The 20,977-nt window shown below is 42.0% G+C and overlaps 1 protein-coding gene across 7 annotated transcripts in view; it reads right to left on the reverse strand.

Moving 5' to 3' along the window:
• PLEKHA7 (pleckstrin homology domain containing A7) overlaps positions 1-20,977 on the reverse strand; it is a 157,338-nt gene that overhangs the window by 75,906 nt on the left and 60,455 nt on the right. For 6 of the 7 annotated variants that reach the window (XM_035120139.2, XM_035120148.2, XM_060275973.1 and 3 more), the window contains 2 exons: positions 15,591-15,674; positions 1,328-1,439 (listed from right to left, as the gene is read on the reverse strand). In XM_035120139.2, the coding sequence (XP_034976030.1) occupies positions 1,328-1,439; positions 15,591-15,674 (196 nt within the window). The remainder of the gene's footprint in view (positions 1-1,327; positions 1,440-15,590; positions 15,675-20,977) is intronic. The other variant, XM_060275967.1, reaches the window with a different exon arrangement.

Genomic DNA, 20,977 nt, shown 5'->3' on the forward strand with positions numbered 1-20,977 from the left:
CAGGAATCTATTGGATTCCATTGGTCTCCAGGAGTAGATCATCATAATCTGTCTACTACCCCTGCAGGGAATGACAGAAGCTACAAGTATAACCTCATAATGAAAACAGGGTGACATCTACACCCGTTTCCAGACCATGCCTTCCTCCCTCTGGAGCAAAAACTGAAATCAATACTGTGCTTTGCCCTATGTGTCAGATCAGTGACAACCTGAAACAGCCTCATGGTTGTTATGGAAGCTATGAAGTCATGAGCCAGAACAACAAAGGTAGCTTCAATATGGATATTCATCAAACACCACATACAAGACCACCTCTGCCAGCTCAGTCAGAGAAGCTGCTGGACAGCAGGCTGGACAGCACACCAGCAACTACTATAGATTACTGTCTCCTTGGTGTGATACCAGGTGCAGGACCTCACAGTAAGCTCCAAGACAGAGGGTGTTCCTGGTGATGGAAGTTCTGTGAACCATAGCCACTCCTCCCTTCCATTCTGTCCCCAGTTCCTGCAAGCCAATGCTTATGCTGCATTGAGTATCCAGGTGGGTGCAGCCGGGTCAGCACACCCACCCAGGGCTCAGTAATACACGCCAGATCAGCACTCTCATCCAGGAACAAATAATAGATAACAGGTCAGTGAGCACAGCAGATAAGCAACCAGGAACCAGCCCATGGCAGCGGTGGAAACAAGGAACAAGCCGTACATAGCTTTGTTCCCATCTTCCGTGGCAACCTATCGCCTCCCAATGGCTACAACTCCCACTACCCATGACCACTGAAACTGGGATGGCATCACCCATGCCCTTCTTTCCCAAACTCCTCCCAAACATATTATGCAAACAACAACAGCCCATAAGAAAATCTACCACAACCAAGTATACATATACAGAGCTCCAGCTCCCTAGTCCATAAGGGGTTCCCTTTAATTTCTGTTATCAGAACAGATTTATAAAATGACACTGTCCAATATAATGAATGGTGCAGCCAAACACCATTATATATATATATATATATATATATATATATATATATATATATATATATATATATATATTCTAAAGAAATGCTTAAAGCTGATATTGTCCAGGTAAACAGTATGAAAGAAAAAATTGAAAGCAATGAAATAGAGAACATGTACCACAGTGGTTAAGAGAAACAGGAAGCTTCTAGCTCAAATCTTAACTCAGCCATGAATCACTGTATGACCTCAAAATGACGGATGTGTCATATCTGTGCAGATCTAATGAAGTGCAATGATCACCTTGCCCAAGGGCTAAGCTCAGTTCTTGATACTGTTCACATTTCAGAATAAGGTGGGGGGTGTCTTACCTTGGAGCCAGGTTTTGTATCTACAGTGGATGTAGTCACTGCAGTAGATGTTTCACTGACCATGCTTGAGGGTCTTTGGTTTATCAGATGCTTGGACATAAGTGAATTTTGCCTAGGAAAAAAAGAATAGGGCATTTATGACATTTTTAAGCTTCCCCCACCTCTGGGAGCCTTTTTGCTCTTGTATAAGCATGCCACAAAAGGATAGATTGAACTTGTGAGCTTTTCTACACTTGTGCCAATGCAGTAAACTGTTCACTTACAACAGCTTTTGTTACAGATATCACTGCTAACAGAAGCATGCTCATTCAGTCTGCCCTGCAATCTAAACACTATCTTCTAAAGTTCAGCTAACAGATGTGCATTAATTTACTTACATCATATCTAACACATTTATACACTGAAATGATTTTAAGAGCCGAATAAGCTGATACAGTCAGTAACTGTAATTTTCTGCAGAGTTATTTCTGTACATGGAACTGAACAGGACACAAGAGGGGTACATCAGGCCAAAACCAGCTTCAGGCATTACAAAAGTCTGGCCTCCTACCCAGTTTGGGCTAGCAACTACTTCCGGGTCAAGCTCACTCTCAGCTCTGACAACGACCTGGAGGAGGTAGTTTCCTTCCTGATGAAGCACCTGCTCTGGGGGATAGTGGTACCACTAGTGGCCAATCCTGTGTCACAGGTGGCCAAGGATGTGTGGAGACAGAGGGCCACAAGGTTAAGAGTGCTGGAGTGTGCAGAGGCTGAAATTAGAGCCAACACAGTTAGTAGGCAGAGCAGGAGTGGCGAACAACAGATGTTGTTGGACTCCAACTTCCATCAGTCCCCAGCCAGCATGGCCAATCAATGGTCAGGGATGATGCTTTCAATCAGTTTCAGCTGGTGACCCAGCTACACACCTTTCTGGATAAGGATAGCCTAACTTTTGTTGTCTATGTCCTGGTAACCTCTAGGTTAGATTACTGCAACACGTTATAAGTGGGCTGCCTCTGAAGATGGTGCAGAATTCAGTGTCCAGGTTTGTCACCGAGGCAAGAGGGTTTGAGCATATAACGTCAATCCTGGCCCAACTGCACAGGCTGCCAATTAGTTTTTGGGCCCAGATCTAAGACTGGTTTTGACCTCTAAAACCTTAAATGGCTGAGGACTGCAATACATTAAGGACTGCTTCTCCCCATATGAACCAAGCCAGAGCCTGCAATCATCATTTGAGGCACTTCTTCATACGCCTCTTCTGCAAGATGTCCAGAGGGCAGCAACCAGAGAATGTGTGTTTTCTGTGGTGGTGCCCCGCCTGTGGAATGCTTTCCCTGGGAGGGTTGCCTGGTGCCTTACATATTAGGTGCCGGGCAAAAACATCCCTCTTCTCCCAAGCCACTGGCTAATTAAACAAACTGTGGTTTTTAAACCAGGGGGGGGTATTGTTTTTGTTTGTTATTTTGGTATGTATTTTTTTGTATTGTAAACCACTGTGTGATCTTTGGATGAAGGGCAGTATAGAAATAATAATAATAATAATAATAATAATAATAATAATAATAATAATAATAATAATAAATTAGTTACAGGTAGGTAGCCGTGTTGGTCTGAGTCGAAGCAAAATAAAAAAATTCCTTCAGTAGCACCTTAAAGACCAACTAAGTTTATATTTTGGTATAAGCTTTCATGTGCATGCACACTTCTTCAGATACCAAAATTGTTATTGTTAAAATTAAGAAGATACAGCTAAAACCACACATCAATGTTATAAATATTTTTAAAATTAAATAAGTTAAGAAAACTAATTAAGGGAACAGGAGCAGGTAAGCAGTACCTACTTTAGAGATGAGGTCAGTGAGTGCCACATGAGTTTTTGTTGCTACTAGTTGATGCAAAGCCAGCATTAAATAAAACATCAACCATTCAGGATTCATTTCAGCATGAGACCTAGTTCACTCAGGTGTTTCAGTTAGTGGTTGCTCAGATGATTTCACATTGCAAGCATTAGCCAAGGCTATCATGGGCAAGAAATTTTGAGCTAGGTCCAATTCATGAGCCATGGAAATTGAATGTTCTTGCCATTAGCAATTATTTATAACTCCAGCAAGTACAAAACAGAGAAGCTGACTTACTGACTCACAACATCATACTGACTACATGATCCTCTACATGTCAGACTTAAAAAGTAAAGCACACTTTTCTGCTGGTGGCTGTCTTATAAATTTCCACTACAAAAACTCAAGGATGTTTATTTGCATTAGAAAGCTGAGAACACACACACACACACACCATATATACACATAAGCTTTTGTACTGAGGCAGCCTAGGAACTGGAAAAGCAGCAAGTGAAATAAATGCCTTTAGCTACCAAGTCTCTGAATGCCAGGAGATAACAAACAAGTGTGTGATCTCCCACATTCATATTTGTAAGAGTGATCATGTTGCCTCTTCATTTTTCCATTAACTACGGTATATAAAGACTCTTGATTTTTCCTCCAGATATGAAACCATACTTATAGCTTCCCTCTTCCCAGAGCATCCCCACTGTTATGACAAATCATGTGAAATATTTCATTTTATAGAATAAATCTAAAACCAAGAATTTCAATTGAAAGGATAGACAGAGGAGAAGAAAATTCTAGCCAACTTAATGATGGCACGGGTAGACTTTTGACTAATTTAAAAGAAAACTTTATTCCAGTTTCTAATAGTGGAGTGTTGTTGTTTTTTGGAAGCTGAACAGGAAAACTCACTGACATATACATAAATATGCAAATAACCAAAACACAAACCTGCCCTATTTTACTGAAGGAATGTTAAATATAAGATCATGTTTACCTTTATGTTCAGGGAATGAAAGCAGCTAATTCTTTAAATGGAATACTATTAACTTTTATGAAGGATGAAAACTCAGCACACAGTAGGGGAGGAGCTTTTTAACTGTTGTTATAGTTCATTACACTTAATAAATGGCACGTTTTAATATCACATCTATATGCTAAACACGATGAGCATACTCAGCTTCTTCCTTTGACACCTGCCCATTGCGCTTTCCTTGCTGTGCACAGAAAGAAAAATAGGATTTCTTATTTCACTTCCTACTATGAAAGTAGGTATCTGCCTCTTTACAAGGTCAGAGGTGGGTGGGTGGGTGTTACTTTTTCAGAGAAAAAGAGCTTGCGCCTCATGTTTCAGAACTAACTTTGTCATGCACCACCACTAATCTACTAGGGAAGTAATGTTATGCTGACATTTCTCATTAAAACCTAACCTTGTACAGTATCTGTAATAGTGGTGGTGGTGGTGGTATGCCAAACCAGCATAAATGAGCAAGCTTATTCAAAGTTCATATAAATTATCTAGTATTGTCAGGATCATGTGGTGGTTACTCGTGAGTAACGACGCCAGCCTCCAAAACTGTATTTTAAACAGTTTTATTGTGCATACTCTTTACAGTGCAGAGCTACAAAAACACGTCCATCTCAGTCACTCGCAGAATCCGAGAGTGGCCCCTTCCTGTAACGAGCCCAACAGAAGAACTTGGACACCCCCAATCTCCGCCTACCCTCTTTGCGCTTGACCCCTCTGCACAAATAGGGCGCCGGAAGTAACGTCTCCCTTTCTGAACCCTCCTGGTGAAGGTGGTGCAGGGGCTCCTCGCCCTTTTCCCACCTGTCTGACCGTTCTGTTTCCTCTTCCTCCCCATTGGACAACTCGCTGCTACCCCAGCTAGAAGAGGTACTGCAGGAGAGGAGGAGCCGGGGATCCCTGCAACCCGATCTGGCATCCCCCTCCTCCCGCAGACCCTTTGGGAGCCCCCTGACAGATATGGAACTGTTTAAAATATTTTACTGAATAAATAAATTACTTTTGTCATGATCATTTTAAATACTGGAGACAGTAGCAGCAACAATGGCCTGCTTCAGGTTCCAGGATTAAGGGGCTTTCTCAGGGTGGTGGAGGGTGTGTATGTGACGGGTATAGGACTCCTTTGAGTTGTTTATGACTCAATTAGGAGCCACTGATTATCGCCCGGCGCGCTTCCTCTAGCGCTTCTCTGCTTCCGTAGATCCGGGCTGGCAGTAAAACACACACAGCAGAGTTCTTCTTCTTCTCACACAGCGAAAGCTTGTATAGCCGTTGGATAAAAAACCTCTTAAGAACACACAGAGTCCAAAGTGTTCTAATAACTACTTACGTTTATTTTAGAGAGAAAATAACAAACAACCTGGTGAGAGCGCAGACATCTTGCGACCGTCTCCCAGGCAGAAACGAAACCAACTGATACATACAGAAACACTTCTGGTACATTCTGTAACATGATATTCCTCAGTGGTCAGGTGCTACACAGAACACAGTTAACTCTTTGGTTACTTGTTACTCCTCACACCCCCTCTCACCTGAACACTGGGGATAGCGGGTATCCAAACTTACCCCAAAACCAACCCTTCACAGAATTCCCCATGCCGTTGGAAACTCAAGGGTTTTGTGAACCCATCTGCTAGGTTCTCTTGGCTTGGACAATACCTCAACTTCACCAAGCCTACCTGTATGCTCTGACATACGTTTCGGAAGCGGATGTCTAAGTGTTTGGTTCTGGCCTTGAACTGTCCAGACTCCGCCAGTCTCAAAGATGGTTGATTGTCGCCCCAAACAGTGATGGGCTGGCTACAATCACCCCAGATTTCCTGGACCAAACATCTGTAGTACTCCAATTCAGTGCATGTCGCAGACAACGCACAGAATTCGGCTTCCGTGGAAGACATTGCTATTAGGCTTTGCCTGCGCGACCGCCAACCAATCAGGGCATTTCCAAACTTGACTACCAAACCAGTCACTGACTTCCTGTCCTCCTGATTGGCCCAATCAGCATCTGCAAAACAAGTGAGTTGTGGCTCACCTTGTGCTGACATCTCCAAACAATACTCTTTGGTCTTCTGCAAATACCTAAGCACTCTCTTAATGCCATTCCAAGCATGCACGCTAGGTTTCGATGCTTCTCTACTGAGCAAATTGACTGCAAAAGCAATATCTGGTCTGTTCCATTGTGACAAATACAACAGACTCCCTAGCGCTGACTGAAACACTTCAGGACTCTCAAACGCTACTTTGTCCTTCACTTTTGACTCTTTCACAAAGTTTGTCTCCATGGGTGTTCTGACCCCTTTACAATCAGACATTCTGAACTTCTCCAGCAAATGTTCAATCTTGCCTTTCTGACTGAGCAAAAAACTTCCATCCTCAGTTCTGTCTATCTGCACACCTAGATAAACATTCACTGCACCTAGATTCTTGAGTTTGAACCTCTTGCCTAGCTCTTTTGCAAACTTCTGCACTTGCATCTGGCTCTTTGCTAAGCAGATCAAGTCATCAACATAGACAAGCAACAGTTCTTGCTGTTCTCCTTCACCTCTGAGATACAGACAACTGTCAGCTAGACTCTTCCTGAAACCTAGGCTCTTCAAAACAGAATCAAGACATGAATTCCAATTTTTAGCGGATTGCTTCAGACCGTAGATCGACTTGTGCAGCTTCCACACCTGACCTGGCACGTCACTCTCAAACCCTGGAGGAGGCAACATGTACAACTCCTCCTGGAGGTCAGAGTTCAAATAAGCGGTGTCCACATCAAAGTGGTTGACCACTAGGCCTCTCTGCGCTGCAGTCGCTAAAAGCATCCTGAAAGATTCCGCTCTCGAAGTCGGACTAAAGACATCTGTGTAGTGGATTCCTTTCTTCTGAGTAAAACCTCTAGCCACTAATCTAGCCTTGTACTGAGGCTCTCCAGTCACTGTGGGTTTCAGCCTGTAGACCCACCTACAACTGACTGCTTTCTTGCCTTCTGGCAACTGTGTTAGACTATACACACCAAGAGATTGCATGGAGTTCAACTCTTTCTCCATTGCAACTTTCCACTTACTAGCTTCCTCCACTGACAACTGTTGCACCTCTTCAAAGCTTTCAGGCTCACACACTGCTAGGTTCGCCCATACACTGACAGCTGTAAACCTTTCAGGTGGTTTACCTTTCGTGGTGCGTTTTGAACGCCTTGGTCCCACATCTTCCCCCTCTAAATCCGAACTGCTTGTCTCTGACTGTGGTTCTCTCGGACTAGCAGCACTGTCAAGAGACTTACTACGCTTTGCAGCCCCCTCTGGGCTTGCTTTGGGTGAAGTGGGTGACCTACCACGTTTGCTGTACTTCCCAGGCTTGACCTGGGGTGAAGTCGGTGCGCTTCTGACTACTTGCTTCACTTCCCTAGGAGCTACACCACTTGGACCTGCTGCCTGACCTGGATCTGGTCCTGCAGCACCTGGAACTCCAGCATCAGCTACCTGAGTTTCCTCTTCCTGGTCAAAACCTGAAGACCAGTCAAGAAGAACTTCGGGGTTAGCATGAATGCGTCTCCAGCCCTCTTGTTCACAGAACGTAGCACTCCTGCTAATGTGAACGCGGGTTTGGTCCCCCTCTGCTGGTACAAACCTCCAAGCCTTTGAGTTTGGTTCGTAACCACAGAAGATCATTTTCCTGGATCTTGCTCCTCCCTTTCTGCGCTTCTGCTTTGGAATTAGAACCCAAGCCTCACACCCAAAAGTTCTGAAATAGTGCACCTTCGGAACTTTGCCATACAACATGTAGTAGGGTGTGTTGTCCACAACTGAATTAAAAGCGCGGTTTGAACAATAATTCACAAATTTATAGCATTCCCCCCAAAACTTCTGGGGTAGTCCTGCATCAAACAACGTTGCCTCTACCAGTTCAGACAGCGTTCTAAATTTCCTTTCAGCTAAACCATTCTCCTGTGGACTAAAAGGAGCGGTTTTTCTGTGCCTAATTCCCTTGCTGCGGAAAAACCCTTGTAGTTCTGCACTCAAAAACTCTCCCGCCCTGTCACTCTGGAAACACTGGACAGTGACGGAGAACTGTAGTTCTACTTCGGCTACCCACTCTTTTATCACTCTGGCAGCCTCCCCCTTCTCTTTCAGTGTTATGACCCAGGAAAAATGACTGAAATCATCCAGAAGACACACAACATATTTTGAACCACCTAAACTTAACGTTGACATAGGCCCAGAAATATCCATGTGCACTAACTGAAATGGTTTTGTGCTCTTCCTCTCAGACCTAGGATAAGAGCATCTCTTCGTCTTCGCTTTCGCACATGCGCGGCATTGCAGGTGTTTTTGACATGGCTTGAACCTGCAACCTTTGACAAAATCAGGGGCTTTTTTCACATAAGGAAAAGACATGTGACAATATTTTCTGTGCCAAGCATGAATACAATCCTTATGGATAGCGCCCTCTGTGCCCTTTGGGGTATTGGCACTTTTAGCCTGAGCATTACCAGTGTTACTTCCACCTGCTTGCCCCCTCCCATCTAGGACAAACAGACCATCAGACCCAACAGTAACACTTACCAGCTCAGCCCCATCTCTGGCAATTTTGCAAACACCATTGGCAAAACTTATTTCAAAGCCCTCACGCAATAAGCAAGACACACTTAAAAGACCATTTTCCATGCCTGGTACAACATAAACATCAAGGTTAGTGTCTAAGCATTGCATATAAAAAAACACCCTTGCTTTTAATTGTTCCAGAAGAACCATCAGCAAGATGCAGGCTCTTTTCATCTTCAAGTGGCCTGCAGTTCAGGATCTGTCCTGAAGGCGGTACAAGATGATGGCTGCTGCCTGAGTCGATAATAAAAGTGAAACTGTCCTGTCCTCTGTTTCGAACCGTTGCTAAGGCAGCAGAAAGACGGCTGACAGGCTTATCTGAAGTTTTCCCACGTCCTCTGCCTCGGCGCTGCTGGCTGGTCCCACGACCACGTCCGCTGGGTTGCCTGGCACCTGGCTGAGTGACCTTGGCTGTTTCCGGAGCTGGGCAAAATCTCGCTACGTGCCCAGGCTGCTGGCACCGATAACAAAGCCTTGTTGCGCACGCACTCACAGTGGATTCCTCAGTGCTTTTTACTGCACCCCCACTGGCTTCTCTGCGCCCACGGCCCCCCTTCTCAGCCGATTCTTTCTGGCGTCTCAGTTCCTCATCCGCCAAACTGTCCCAGGCTTGCTTAGCATTTTCAGCATTTTGCACATAGGGCAGTTGCGTAGCATCACAGCTCATGGCAATGGCACATAGAGCCTTATTGTCTTTCCTGTTTTCTGCTGCAAACCTCTGTGCTTCAGCTGCTGAATTATCAGCGACAGGGGTTGGAGGATTTAACACACAAGTCCACAAATCCTTTCCCAGCAACCACATTCTGGCCCGTTCTCTCCACTCTGCATAGTTGTCGCCATTCAACCTCTGGAACGGCACGACAAATGACTCCTGTAGCTGCTCCGCCATCTTGTCCACCCCCGGGCTCCGTGTCTGTGTACTCACTCAGAATAGCTGACGTTGCTCCTCCGGGTAGACTGCAGATCCCAGCCTTCTGGTCCAGGGTCTTTCTGCTAGCGAGTGCATCTGTTGATTGCCGACTGCAAGACAACAGGTTTCTCCCAGCTAGCTCTTTACACCGGCTTTCTCCACGGCTTTTACAGCTGCAATCACCTTTTATTGCTTTGGTGATTGATTAGGTTCTAGGATCCATAACCTGTGACGGGTATAGGACTCCTTTGAGTTGTTTATGACTCAATTAGGAGCCACTGATTATCGCCCGGCGCGCTTCCTCTAGCGCTTCTCTGCTTCCGTAGATCCGGGCTGGCAGTAAAACACACACAGCAGAGTTCTTCTTCTTCTCACACAGCGAAAGCTTGTATAGCCGTTGGATAAAAAACCTCTTAAGAACACACAGAGTCCAAAGTGTTCTAATAACTACTTACGTTTATTTTAGAGAGAAAATAACAAACAACCTGGTGAGAGCGCAGACATCTTGCGACCGTCTCCCAGGCAGAAACGAAACCAACTGATACATACAGAAACACTTCTGGTACATTCTGTAACATGATATTCCTCAGTGGTCAGGTGCTACACAGAACACAGTTAACTCTTTGGTTACTTGTTACTCCTCACAGTGTATGCAGTGCCCTGTTGGTGTAGTGGTGGTGGCACACTCACCCTTCTTCTGATAGGAAATGCTCCGTGGGGGGGGACAAAATGGGGGGGTTGAGGAGGAGTGAGAAATGTCCCTATTTTAATCTGAAGAATGTTGGAGGGTATGGTCTTAGTGTGTCCAATTTGGACATCACAACTAACAATGGTCAGAGTAAATTTATTTCTTGGTGTTTTTCTTTTAAAAATTATTATTATTTGGTAGATTTGCAAAAAGAAAAACACAAACCAATAAATAAATTTTAGAAAGTGGCAAGATTAAATGCAGACACAAAAAGCATTTTTCAAAAAAATCAAAGCAAGCAGCCACTACAAGCTGTCTAAGGGAGGAGGCTGACAGCAGCAGAGAGGCAACGGGATGCTCCCTTGCCGCCACTCGGGACAAGTGCCAGCTCCTCCTCCTTGAGCTCGGCAGCGGCAGCACTGGCAGGGGAAATAGCGACATTTTGGGATCAAATCAGAAGCCAAGATGGCTTTCATAATTCCAGGACTGTCCGTGGAAAACTTGGGAGACTTGAAGGGTATGAAAGGCAAATTAACCAGAATTGCCTCAAAATAATGGTTCGCAAACCCATTTCTTGTTGAGTTTGATTGTTTCAAATCATGGTTTGGAGGCAAATCCAGTTACCATTGTTTGTCTGATCTGAATGCTGTGGAAAACTACAGTTGGATTACAAGATAGGCCGAAGTGCATGAGCCCACATGGTGTTCCTGATTGCCAAGAAGTGTTTCATGCCTCACATTTAGGTAGCCCTTGAGCAGGTTCAGACAAACTTTGGCTTCCCAATCATTGTTTCTTTGGGGGGAAAACAGCATGTTTGGATGGCACACGAAGCCAAAGGTTGTCATCTGTTGTTCCCTGAACGAAATGGGAGTGCTTGAGCTGTGAACCTGAACACAGCTTTTGCACATTATGGTTTAAACAAGCCTCCCCTCCCCCACCCTTCAGATATTTTGGGCTACAATTCCCATTATCCATGACCATTGACCATACTGGCTGGGACTGATGGGAGCTGTAGTTCAACAACTTCTGGAGAGCACAGGGGCGTACCCAGGATCAAAATTAGGGGGAGCAAGGGGCAGGGCCAAGGCACGGGAGGGGAGAGGCCACAGTGGGAATGTGGGTGGGGCTACGTGGCCTGCGCCTTTCAGCTGTTCGGAGGAAGCGGCCCCAGGCTCCCGCTCCCCGCGTGAAGCTCCGGAGGCGCGCGGGGAGCGCGAGCCTGTGGCTGCCTCCTCCGCGCCTCCCAGCTGTTCCGAGGAGGTGGCCCCAGGCTCTTGCTCCCCGCGCGAAGCTCCGGAGGCGCACGGGGAGCGTAACCCTGGGGCCGCCACACTGCGCCCCTCAGCCTTTTGCTTCTAGGGGGGGCAACTGCCCCCCTGCCCCCCTGCCTACGCCCATAGGAGAGCACCAAGCTGGGGAAGTTTTAAACAAACCATACAACTTGACTTAGTGTCATATGTGCCAGTTACATACAAACCAGAAAACAATGGTTTGAGCAAACCATAACTTGCCTACAAAATAGAATTGGAAACTACCAGTTTGAATGTTGTTTTCAGTCCAGAATTGTGCAAGCAAACCATGGTGTGCCACAAAACCAGAAGCGCAAGAGGAAAACTCATCATGTAAATGGGGGATGAATGGGACTGAATCAGCATAAGGGTCATTGCATCCTAGCTGAAGAATGGTTGTACTTGATTAATATTCCAGTAACGTAGTACAAACTTTCAAGATCTATTTTATATCATGCAGCTTTATTTTCATAATAAATAAATGGGTCATACTCAGAGTAAACACACTGAAATCAATGGACTTACACTAGTCATGTCTTTTTATTTAAGTGGGTCTACTCTGAATTTGACTTAGTTGGTTGCAAACTGACTAAGGTGAAAAGGAAATAATGATATGTCAGTATCAGTAAACACATTTTGCCAGCTCTGCATATTAATTAAAAATCAAACCCACACAGCAGTTTTTGAACAAAGCCATATGTCATTATGCCATGGGAGATTCGGTTTTTTATGTCATAGAAGGGGGCCAGGAAAAACAAATAGAAAACAAAAAGTATTTAGACTCAGAGGAATAAAAGCCGTTTAAAAGGACAAGGTCTCTGGAGGACAAGAAAGATGCTCAATTTTGCCAACAGAAAAAGGTTGCCACATTAAGTTACCGGTAATTATCTCTTGCAGAATCAAGTCATAACATGCTAGTTAACAAAGTCAACTTTAACTGAACACATCTATTTAATAAACCTTAATTAGGGTTTTATACATTAAGAGAATAAATTTTCACTACCTTCACAAATTATAGAGACATGTGAGAATAGATGAGTGCATTCTTTTACATTTAATGACAGTTGTCAAAACCAATTTTAAAATAAGTTACTTTAATATTTCGATGTATATAGGCTCACATGCAAGTAAAAACATGATACATTAGTTGTGCCAGAAGTAACATGCTCCTTACAAGTGTTAATTTAAAACAGTTTCCTTGCTTGCTAGGATCTATCCCCATTTTTAAAAGGGAAAAATACTATAGCTTAGAGAAAGTGTCAGAATATGGAAGAAAATGTAGTTATGCATGAATGAATGTGGTGGGGTTTTCTGTTTTATTTTTTACCAACAATGACTCCTATTCATCTAAACCAAAGTGCTCATGCCATACTAATTTTAAAGCATCAGACAACAGAGTTTGTTAAACAACCTGCACAATTTGTAAATGGAAAAAAGAGGACTCAAATTAGCAACATAAAGAACAGAAGGTTGAGTCTAAGAGCACGGCTGAATGAGGCTATACTGTGCAACATATTGCTGCACAGAAACCTTACAACTTCTTATCTACCTTTAACACAGCCAAATGGGAGCTCTGACAAATTGGCTGTCCTGAATGTTTCTGTGGCTGTCACTGATATTCAATGAAAGAATAAACGAAATAGGTAGGTAAGAGCAATTCTTGGGTCATTGTTCATTATTTCTCCTACAAAAGAGCAACCTATCAGACAAAAACAGCTAGTGAACATGACAATCAGCTTCATGGTTTCATTCAAGACAGGAACAGGTCAGCCTCCAACATCTACTTGGGATTAATTATATTTTTAGCACTCAACTGTTAAGCTGATTCCACCCTTCAAAAAAGGCAGTTTCATTAAAAGTTTTTGCAATATTAGATGCTTCCCTGTGCACTATTTAAGAATTCATTTAATTTTTATTTGTTCTACCTTGTCCTTCCTCTCACAATATCCCAGGGTGGCTTACAACAATGATCAAAACCCAACACTAAAAGCAAATTAACTCACACCGTACAATTGGTATGGATGCCTTCCATTTGGACTTTGTAGGAAGGCTGAGTTTCAGAAAGTGGAATATTCAGAGCACTTTAATAATAGTCTCAAACAAAGTTTATGACCTTTTTGAATAATTTATCTTATATATTAGCATATGCTATAACAGTTGCTGTCTTCTTTTCTCTATATCAGAGGGAAAAGATATTTTTAGTATTTTGCTATCTTATTCATTCACTGCCAAGAGAGAACATACGTATGGTGCTTTACATAAATAATTTTATTTGGCAAATAAACACATTGAAAATTATTATGCTGTCAGATGCATCTATACCCAGATAATACATTTGTCTTTCTCAGCTAATATCTGCACCTTTTACACACTTTCCATTAATTAATTTCACTGGAGTTTGTGCAGCAAATTTCCTAATAGATTGCACTCAAAATTACAACAAATAAAGGCTTGACATATCTCACTTTGCATGTCATGAGTCTATCTCCTATATTGGTTACACCTTTTACGGTAAGTTGAATTACTGAAATAAATGAACTTTTCGACGATATTCTAATTTTTTTAGTTTCACCTGTATTAGCAAGCCAGGTGTCCCCCATGTTATATTTGTACAGTTGGTTATTCCTGTCTGATATTTGTTTCAATAGAAATTCATTTTGTTAGCCTTGGCTCAGTTCTTCAATCTGCTAATGTCACCCTGATTCTGTCTTCTGCGGCATTAGCTACTCCTCCCAGTTTCATCATCTGCAAATTTGATGAGCATTGCCTCAGTTCCTTAGTCTAAGTCATTTATAAAGATGTTGAACCAAGGGCCTAGGATTGAACCCTGCAGCAAAACCCTAATTGCCACTTTTTTCCAGGTTGATGAGAAACCAGAAAGTGAGTACTCTTTGGGTTTGGTCAATCAACCAGCTACAAATTCACCTAACAGCTACCTTGTCCATCCAAAATTTTATCAGCTTCATTGCAAGAATATCAAGGGGGACTCTGTCAAAAGTTTCACTGAAAGAAAGATACAGAAAAAGATGATATCCTTCCTCCAAAAAGCAGCAGACTAGTTTTGACACACCCTCTAACACTCCTTGCTATCCTCCATCTAGGCAAGCAAGATACATTGTCAGTGTTCAAAGGCATATTCCATCCATACAAAAACACTTAGGGGGATGTGGAAGATGACGGTTGAGTGTTGTGGCTTGTAGAAAGAGGATGTGGCCTGGGGAGAGTCCCAAAGGTCAGACAGAGAAGCCTGGATTTGGCCCTTGGGCTTGATGTTCCCCAGCCATTGTTTAGATCTACCGTACGTGGATGAACCTCGATGAGCCTTGACAAACTTTAGGATTACTAGCTCCTCCCTTCCCCTCTCCTCCTCCTGTGCAGCCAGGAGAATGACTTTCACAGAGTTTAGTTTCCTTTTTAAAGAATCTTGGGGTAATATTATTTTAAACCAGGCATTGTGGATTTAAATTAACTCCATCCAGTTTCACAGTAAGGCTGCTTCATGGTTTATGAAGCTGTAAACTACCTAGACTATTTTCAACCAGGAACTCAGGTTTGAATGCAACGCTAAGCAGGGATTCTTTAAAAATGAAAATAAACTTGGCAGAATTTCTTTTCCTGGCTGTGTGAGAGAAGGAGGGAAGGAGGAGGAGCATGCAGGTTTGTGGGTTTGCTTTGGCGCCTTGAGAGTTGTCCACAAAAACATGAGACCCTGACCATAAACTTTGACTTCAGAAAAAATTCTGATTCTCTAAAGTTACTGTTTCTAAAAAGCTTTTTAGTATCAATACAGAAGGTAAGTTTGCAGTTGTGAATAATGTTGATAAATGACGTATTTTAGTTGTACGTGTTTGCGTTTACCTTGCAACACAAAAATTCAAATGTTTACGACACATCCTATTTTGTAAAAAGTAGTAAGACTGATCAAGCTACTTACTCCTCTTGTAAAATAAACTCAATGTTTTCTGGGGAAAACTGGCCAGTCACAGGATGCCTAAATGTTGTGGTCTGCTGGTTGTGGCTGAAAGGAAAATCAGAATGTAATTTAATACCAAAGCAAGGACAACTCTGAGAAAATTACAACTTTTCAAAAATATTTGCTCTGCCCAGTTGCTGATCTTACAAAGAGATCATATTTCCTGCAGTGCAGCAGGAACATTAGATCCTTTTATCTGTTTTGTCACAGGCTTGTTGAATCCATGAGAGATCTACTATCCTATTTAAGTCCAAAATAAGGACATCATTTGTTACATACACTTCTGATATTTTACAGAAACAAAAAAGTGTGTTTCTATCACCACCACCAAATGTTTGCTCCCATATTGAACACCGGTTACATTTTTTGTACAGGCAGGATAATCAGTCTTGTTTCAAAAAAAATAAACATTCCAAGAGATAAATTCTATACCACACACTAAATGTTATGCTGTACAATCAGTTCATAGAAAGTAAACAGCTCTAGCAATAATAAATATTGCTGTCAACATTTATTTCCCCAATATAGTTTTGACTTTTACTGAACAAATTTTAAAATTAGCTAAAGCTATTGTACAAATGATCTCCACTGATGAGACTGGTGTGTTATTAACCTATAATGTAATCTCAGGGAAAGTTTGTCAGTGTTCAGTAGTACTGTATAAGGCTCTTCTAGGCTTTCATAGCCATACACAATTGTATTCTTCCTACAAAGGTATAACCCTAAAATGATACTCGTGAAGAAGGAATCTTCTAGTCCCTGAGCTGGTATTTTGGCATTTCTTGAACTCTCTGTGGTGGAAAAACTGAAGGGACTTTCGAAAGCAATAGGCCTGGCCACTTACTCTTCAAAGAAAAAAAAAGGTGAACATCACACCAGCTACCTTTAAGCTCTGGGCATTCCTAAAGTAGGTCTTTGGATTCTGACCATACTGTCTATTTGCATGAAGCATGTTTTTTAGACAGCATATGCATGAGCTCTGTGACCTGTATGTAGCCCCTGTGCACAAATGCGAAAACAAACCAAAAGGCCACAGTTAATCATAGCTGTGCAGTATATAATAACCGAGAACTAAAGTCAGTAGTTACTAAACAAGTCAGGTTTAGTAAGCCACCTATAAACCACAGCTTTATATCCTTGATGATTTTGAACAAATTAGCTAGTTCCCTGAGTTAGAACATAACAAGAAGTTCTTCTTGTTCTTCCTGGCTTGTTTCTCCATTCGTGCAAAGGGAGGAGTGAAGGGGGAACAAAGAGACAGCGTAAGGAGATCATCTGAATGTATCCAGAGGGTGACAAAATGCATCCAGAAAAGCTATAAGCAAATAGAAGAAGAAATTAAATATTCAAAGTATGCTAATGTAGCTAGCAAAACCTGTTCCGTTTCTACTGAAAACAACAGTAAAATCCCTCCAAATACAGTACCAACAATGGAGATAGTTCCATCTCCTTAAGAGCTATATTTAAACAGTCTCTAACAATAGCTCTTAAATAAATCACCAAAAATGGCAATCAGTTCTGCCTAAAATCCTTCACAGGTCTTCAAAATATTTCAATTAGCATCCTATACTTTGAACAGCTATTTAATCTGGTTGAAGTACATTCCAGTAAGATACACCTGGCTTTGGAGGTCAGCTGTTGCTCTTTTCACCAGCAAGCTCTATTCAAATTCTGTCCTTTCCCGTTGGTTAATTATTCCTGCGTGGCTCAAGGTTAACTGCTAAATACCTTTTTAACAGGACTCAATAGATTGCTGAGTACGGGGAAGAGAAGACTTGCAACTGGCTGCATATTTCCATGTCTGGGCAGGTTAAATCCTACATAACACAAAACACCTTTTCTCTCACACATTCCTACACTTCTCTTTTGTCTGTTAATTAGCTTTCCAGATATATATCAAAAAAAGTTCCCATTTGATTTTTTAAAATCCACATAAAATATGTAATTAGATTCATAATTTTGAGATCTTCCATCCCAGGAGTAGGTACTGTATTGAAGTTATTAAATCACCAGGAGCACACACAAAATATGTGTTGCAAATCTATGCAAACAGTAATTTATTACGTGTTTATCTATCAGAACCAAGCTTCAATTATTCTAAACTATAAACTCAAAATTTACACGGGCTGGCATCCAATATGCTACTTTAGAACATTCCATTAGACTGCCTAAATACGGTAAGATACTTGAGATACTTAATCCCTTCTTCTATTTGCTTATAGCTCTCCTGAATGCCACATGCCTGGGGAAAGTGGAAGGTGAAAGGAGTTCTCTTATTCATGAAAGAACTACTCTGGATCAAAGTCATTGTCTTCAGTAATATACACAGCCTGATAATATAATAAATATATGGATAAATTATAGGTATCTTTGACAAAGTACTGGCTACTGTAATACAGTAATAATGTATTGATGAACAATACTGGATTGATCAGCTGTTTAATTGATCCAGTTGAATGTCTAATCTGATGAACTTGCATATTTGGCTTAATTTTTAGACCTTAAATTATAAAATGCAGGTTCAATCCCCAGCATTTCCAGGTAGGGCTGGAGAGTACCTTATTTGAAATCCTGGAGAGCTTCTGCTGGTCAGTATACACAATAGGGGGTTAGATGAACCAATGGATTCTCACCTCAAATTCCCATTAAAGCCACGAGAAAACCAGGAAGATATATGAAACCAACCCACCTCTTGCACAGGGAGGCCTCACCAAAAACTCCTCCATTCCCTGGCTCTCACCCAGGGTAATAGAACGAAGAGAGTGCCCTGCATGGCATGACCCAAAGAGATGATACCCTTAGAGGTCTCACCCTGCAAAGTATGCCCTGCTGCTAGGCACTCTGACGCCCACTGTGGCACTTCCTATTGTCCTTGAACAAAATGCCAGCCAGAGCCCTCCTAAGGAAGAAACCAGAACTGGCTCAGTTCATTCAATCAAGAGTTAGTGTCACTTCCCTTCATACCCACTCTTGAGCTGCCAGAAAAGTTCCCACTGCACTTAAAGTGCCATTAGTTCTCAGCAAGGCAGATATTTCAAGACCAAGGGGGGAAATACAAGGGAAGAGTGCCACCCCAGCTCAGATGCTACAGCCTCTGCTGCTCAGCATCAAAGTTGCTGCTGCCACCATAGGCACCAAAAGAGTTGCAAGCAGTGCCTCCCCCCCACCCCAAACAGCAGCCAGAGCTTTCCCAAGGACTATCTCAAGTGTCGCTGGCCAGGAAATTAAGGGTTAGTGTTATTTCTCCTCTGACTAGCATCTTTTCTTGGCTATATGAGAGATGATGCCACTGCAGTAGAAAAAGGTGAGGAGAATGACATGCTGCAATGAATAGTCTTCATGTTAGCTATAGCACCATATTTGATGGAATTGAGCGGAATAAAAAAATGGGAGAAATTTAAAACTCTTCCCTATACAGTATTGTATTATTTACAGAGAACTCTGCAAATGAGGTAATATTTCAGCATTCTCTTGATTTAAGATACAATCATCATCTCACATTACGTGAAGGTTAATTTATCAGACACTGAAACATGTACTTTGTTTCATATCTCCCATAAAATGGGGGGGGGGATGCTATGAACAAAGAACATTGATTGCTTTAGTATATGACTCTAGCACTGCTTTGTTTGTAAGAAAAATTTTCCACAACATGATAATTCAGCACTTTGATTACCCACCAACAATAAAGTCTAGAAATCCAGACTTAAATCAGCAAAACTTTTGGAAAGAAACACCTTCACGCTAGATCACACCAATAAGTTTTTCTTTCCCAACTGAGAAAAATGATTTCAATGGCTTAAAATTTAAGATAATGGAGTTCACAGAAGTGAAGTTCCCCTTCTCTCTTCCCTACAGCAGCCCCCCATGCCCCACCCCACATTCTTACATTGTCCCAAGGAGGATTTTTGAGGAATGCAAGTTACTGTTGGGGAGGGGAAAGGGGAAACATTATTTCCAAGACTTTCCCTAGGTTAACTTACACTAGGATCCAAGTCAGTAAATTTCTGAGTGCACTATACAGCACATTGACAACAACAACAACAACAACAACAACAACTTATTTATATCCTGGCATTTATATCCTGGCCATCTGGCTGCGTTTTCCCAGCCACTCTGGGCAGCTCCCAGCAGAATAATAATAATAATAATAATAATAATAATAATAATAATAATAATAAAGCAACAAAACATCAAACATTAAAAACTTCCCTAAACATGTTATCTCAAAGAGTTGTCAGTTTATTTTACTTATTTTTTTCATACACCGATTGTTTAAAAATCCCTCAAAGTGGTTTACAAAAGATAAAATAGTAAAATCAAGAGCAATTCTCAGCCTTACTTTAAAACATACAAAAGTTAAAGTACTAAAACAGACTGAAAACAACCTCAACTTTCTAAGCATCTGGGAAAGCTTTTCTAAACAGGAATGTTTTTCTCATGCACCGAAAAGAGCACAGTGAAGCCGCCTGCTTGATGTCAATAGGCAGAGAGTCCCAAAGTGTAAGTAAAGGTACAGGGACCCCTGACCATTAGGTCCAGGTATGACCGACTCTGGGTTTGCGGCGCTCATCTCACTCTATTGGCTGAGGGAGCCGGCGTACAGCTTCCAGGTCATGTGGCCAGCATGACAAAGCCGCTTCTGGCAAACCAGAGCAGCACACGGAAACGACGTTTACCTTCCCACTGTAGCAGTATCTACAGCAATGGAAGGTGCACACAGGGCCTTATGATTTACATTCCCTCTGCAGAAAAGTAAGTCCAAAAGTTGGCTTTGCAAGAAAAAGTAATCAGCTTTTCTGTTAGTTTTTCCCAGTTAAAGAATGGGATTAAGGAGATTCATGAGCTTGTTTCCAGCTTCCTTGTTCTGAACAACATCTACACAGGCAAAAATGAAAACCAATCTATACCATTCTACCTGGATCTGGCTTTGCAAAATAGACCTTTAACTTACAGAATCCTGTAACTGCACAAGTGCATGATATTTCCTTCAGACCACCCTATGGTAAAAACAGTCTGGTTTATTAGCCACATTTCAATATTAGTTTTCCCCACAAATTTTTAAAATTGAATCTTTAATAACTAACAAGTTCAGAAAAGGAAATGAAAAAAAAAGTTTTAAAAAGGTAAGTTGTCGTAATTGCCAATAAAGAAGTATAGGTTATAGCAAGGTTATTTACACACCAAGAGGGAAAGGGGGTATGGCCTATAATTACAAAGGGTTTCATGGACTAAATTAAAACAATTGAAATGAGAAGATAGAAAATAACCTTGAACAGTACTAAATCCATACTCTCATAGACTCAGGATACTTCTTTCACTGTACTTTTGCATGCCATATGATTATC

Source organism: Zootoca vivipara, chromosome 1 (genome assembly GCF_963506605.1).
Source record: "Zootoca vivipara chromosome 1, rZooViv1.1, whole genome shotgun sequence".
In the NCBI taxonomy this organism is placed as follows: Eukaryota; Metazoa; Chordata; class Lepidosauria; order Squamata; family Lacertidae; genus Zootoca; species Zootoca vivipara.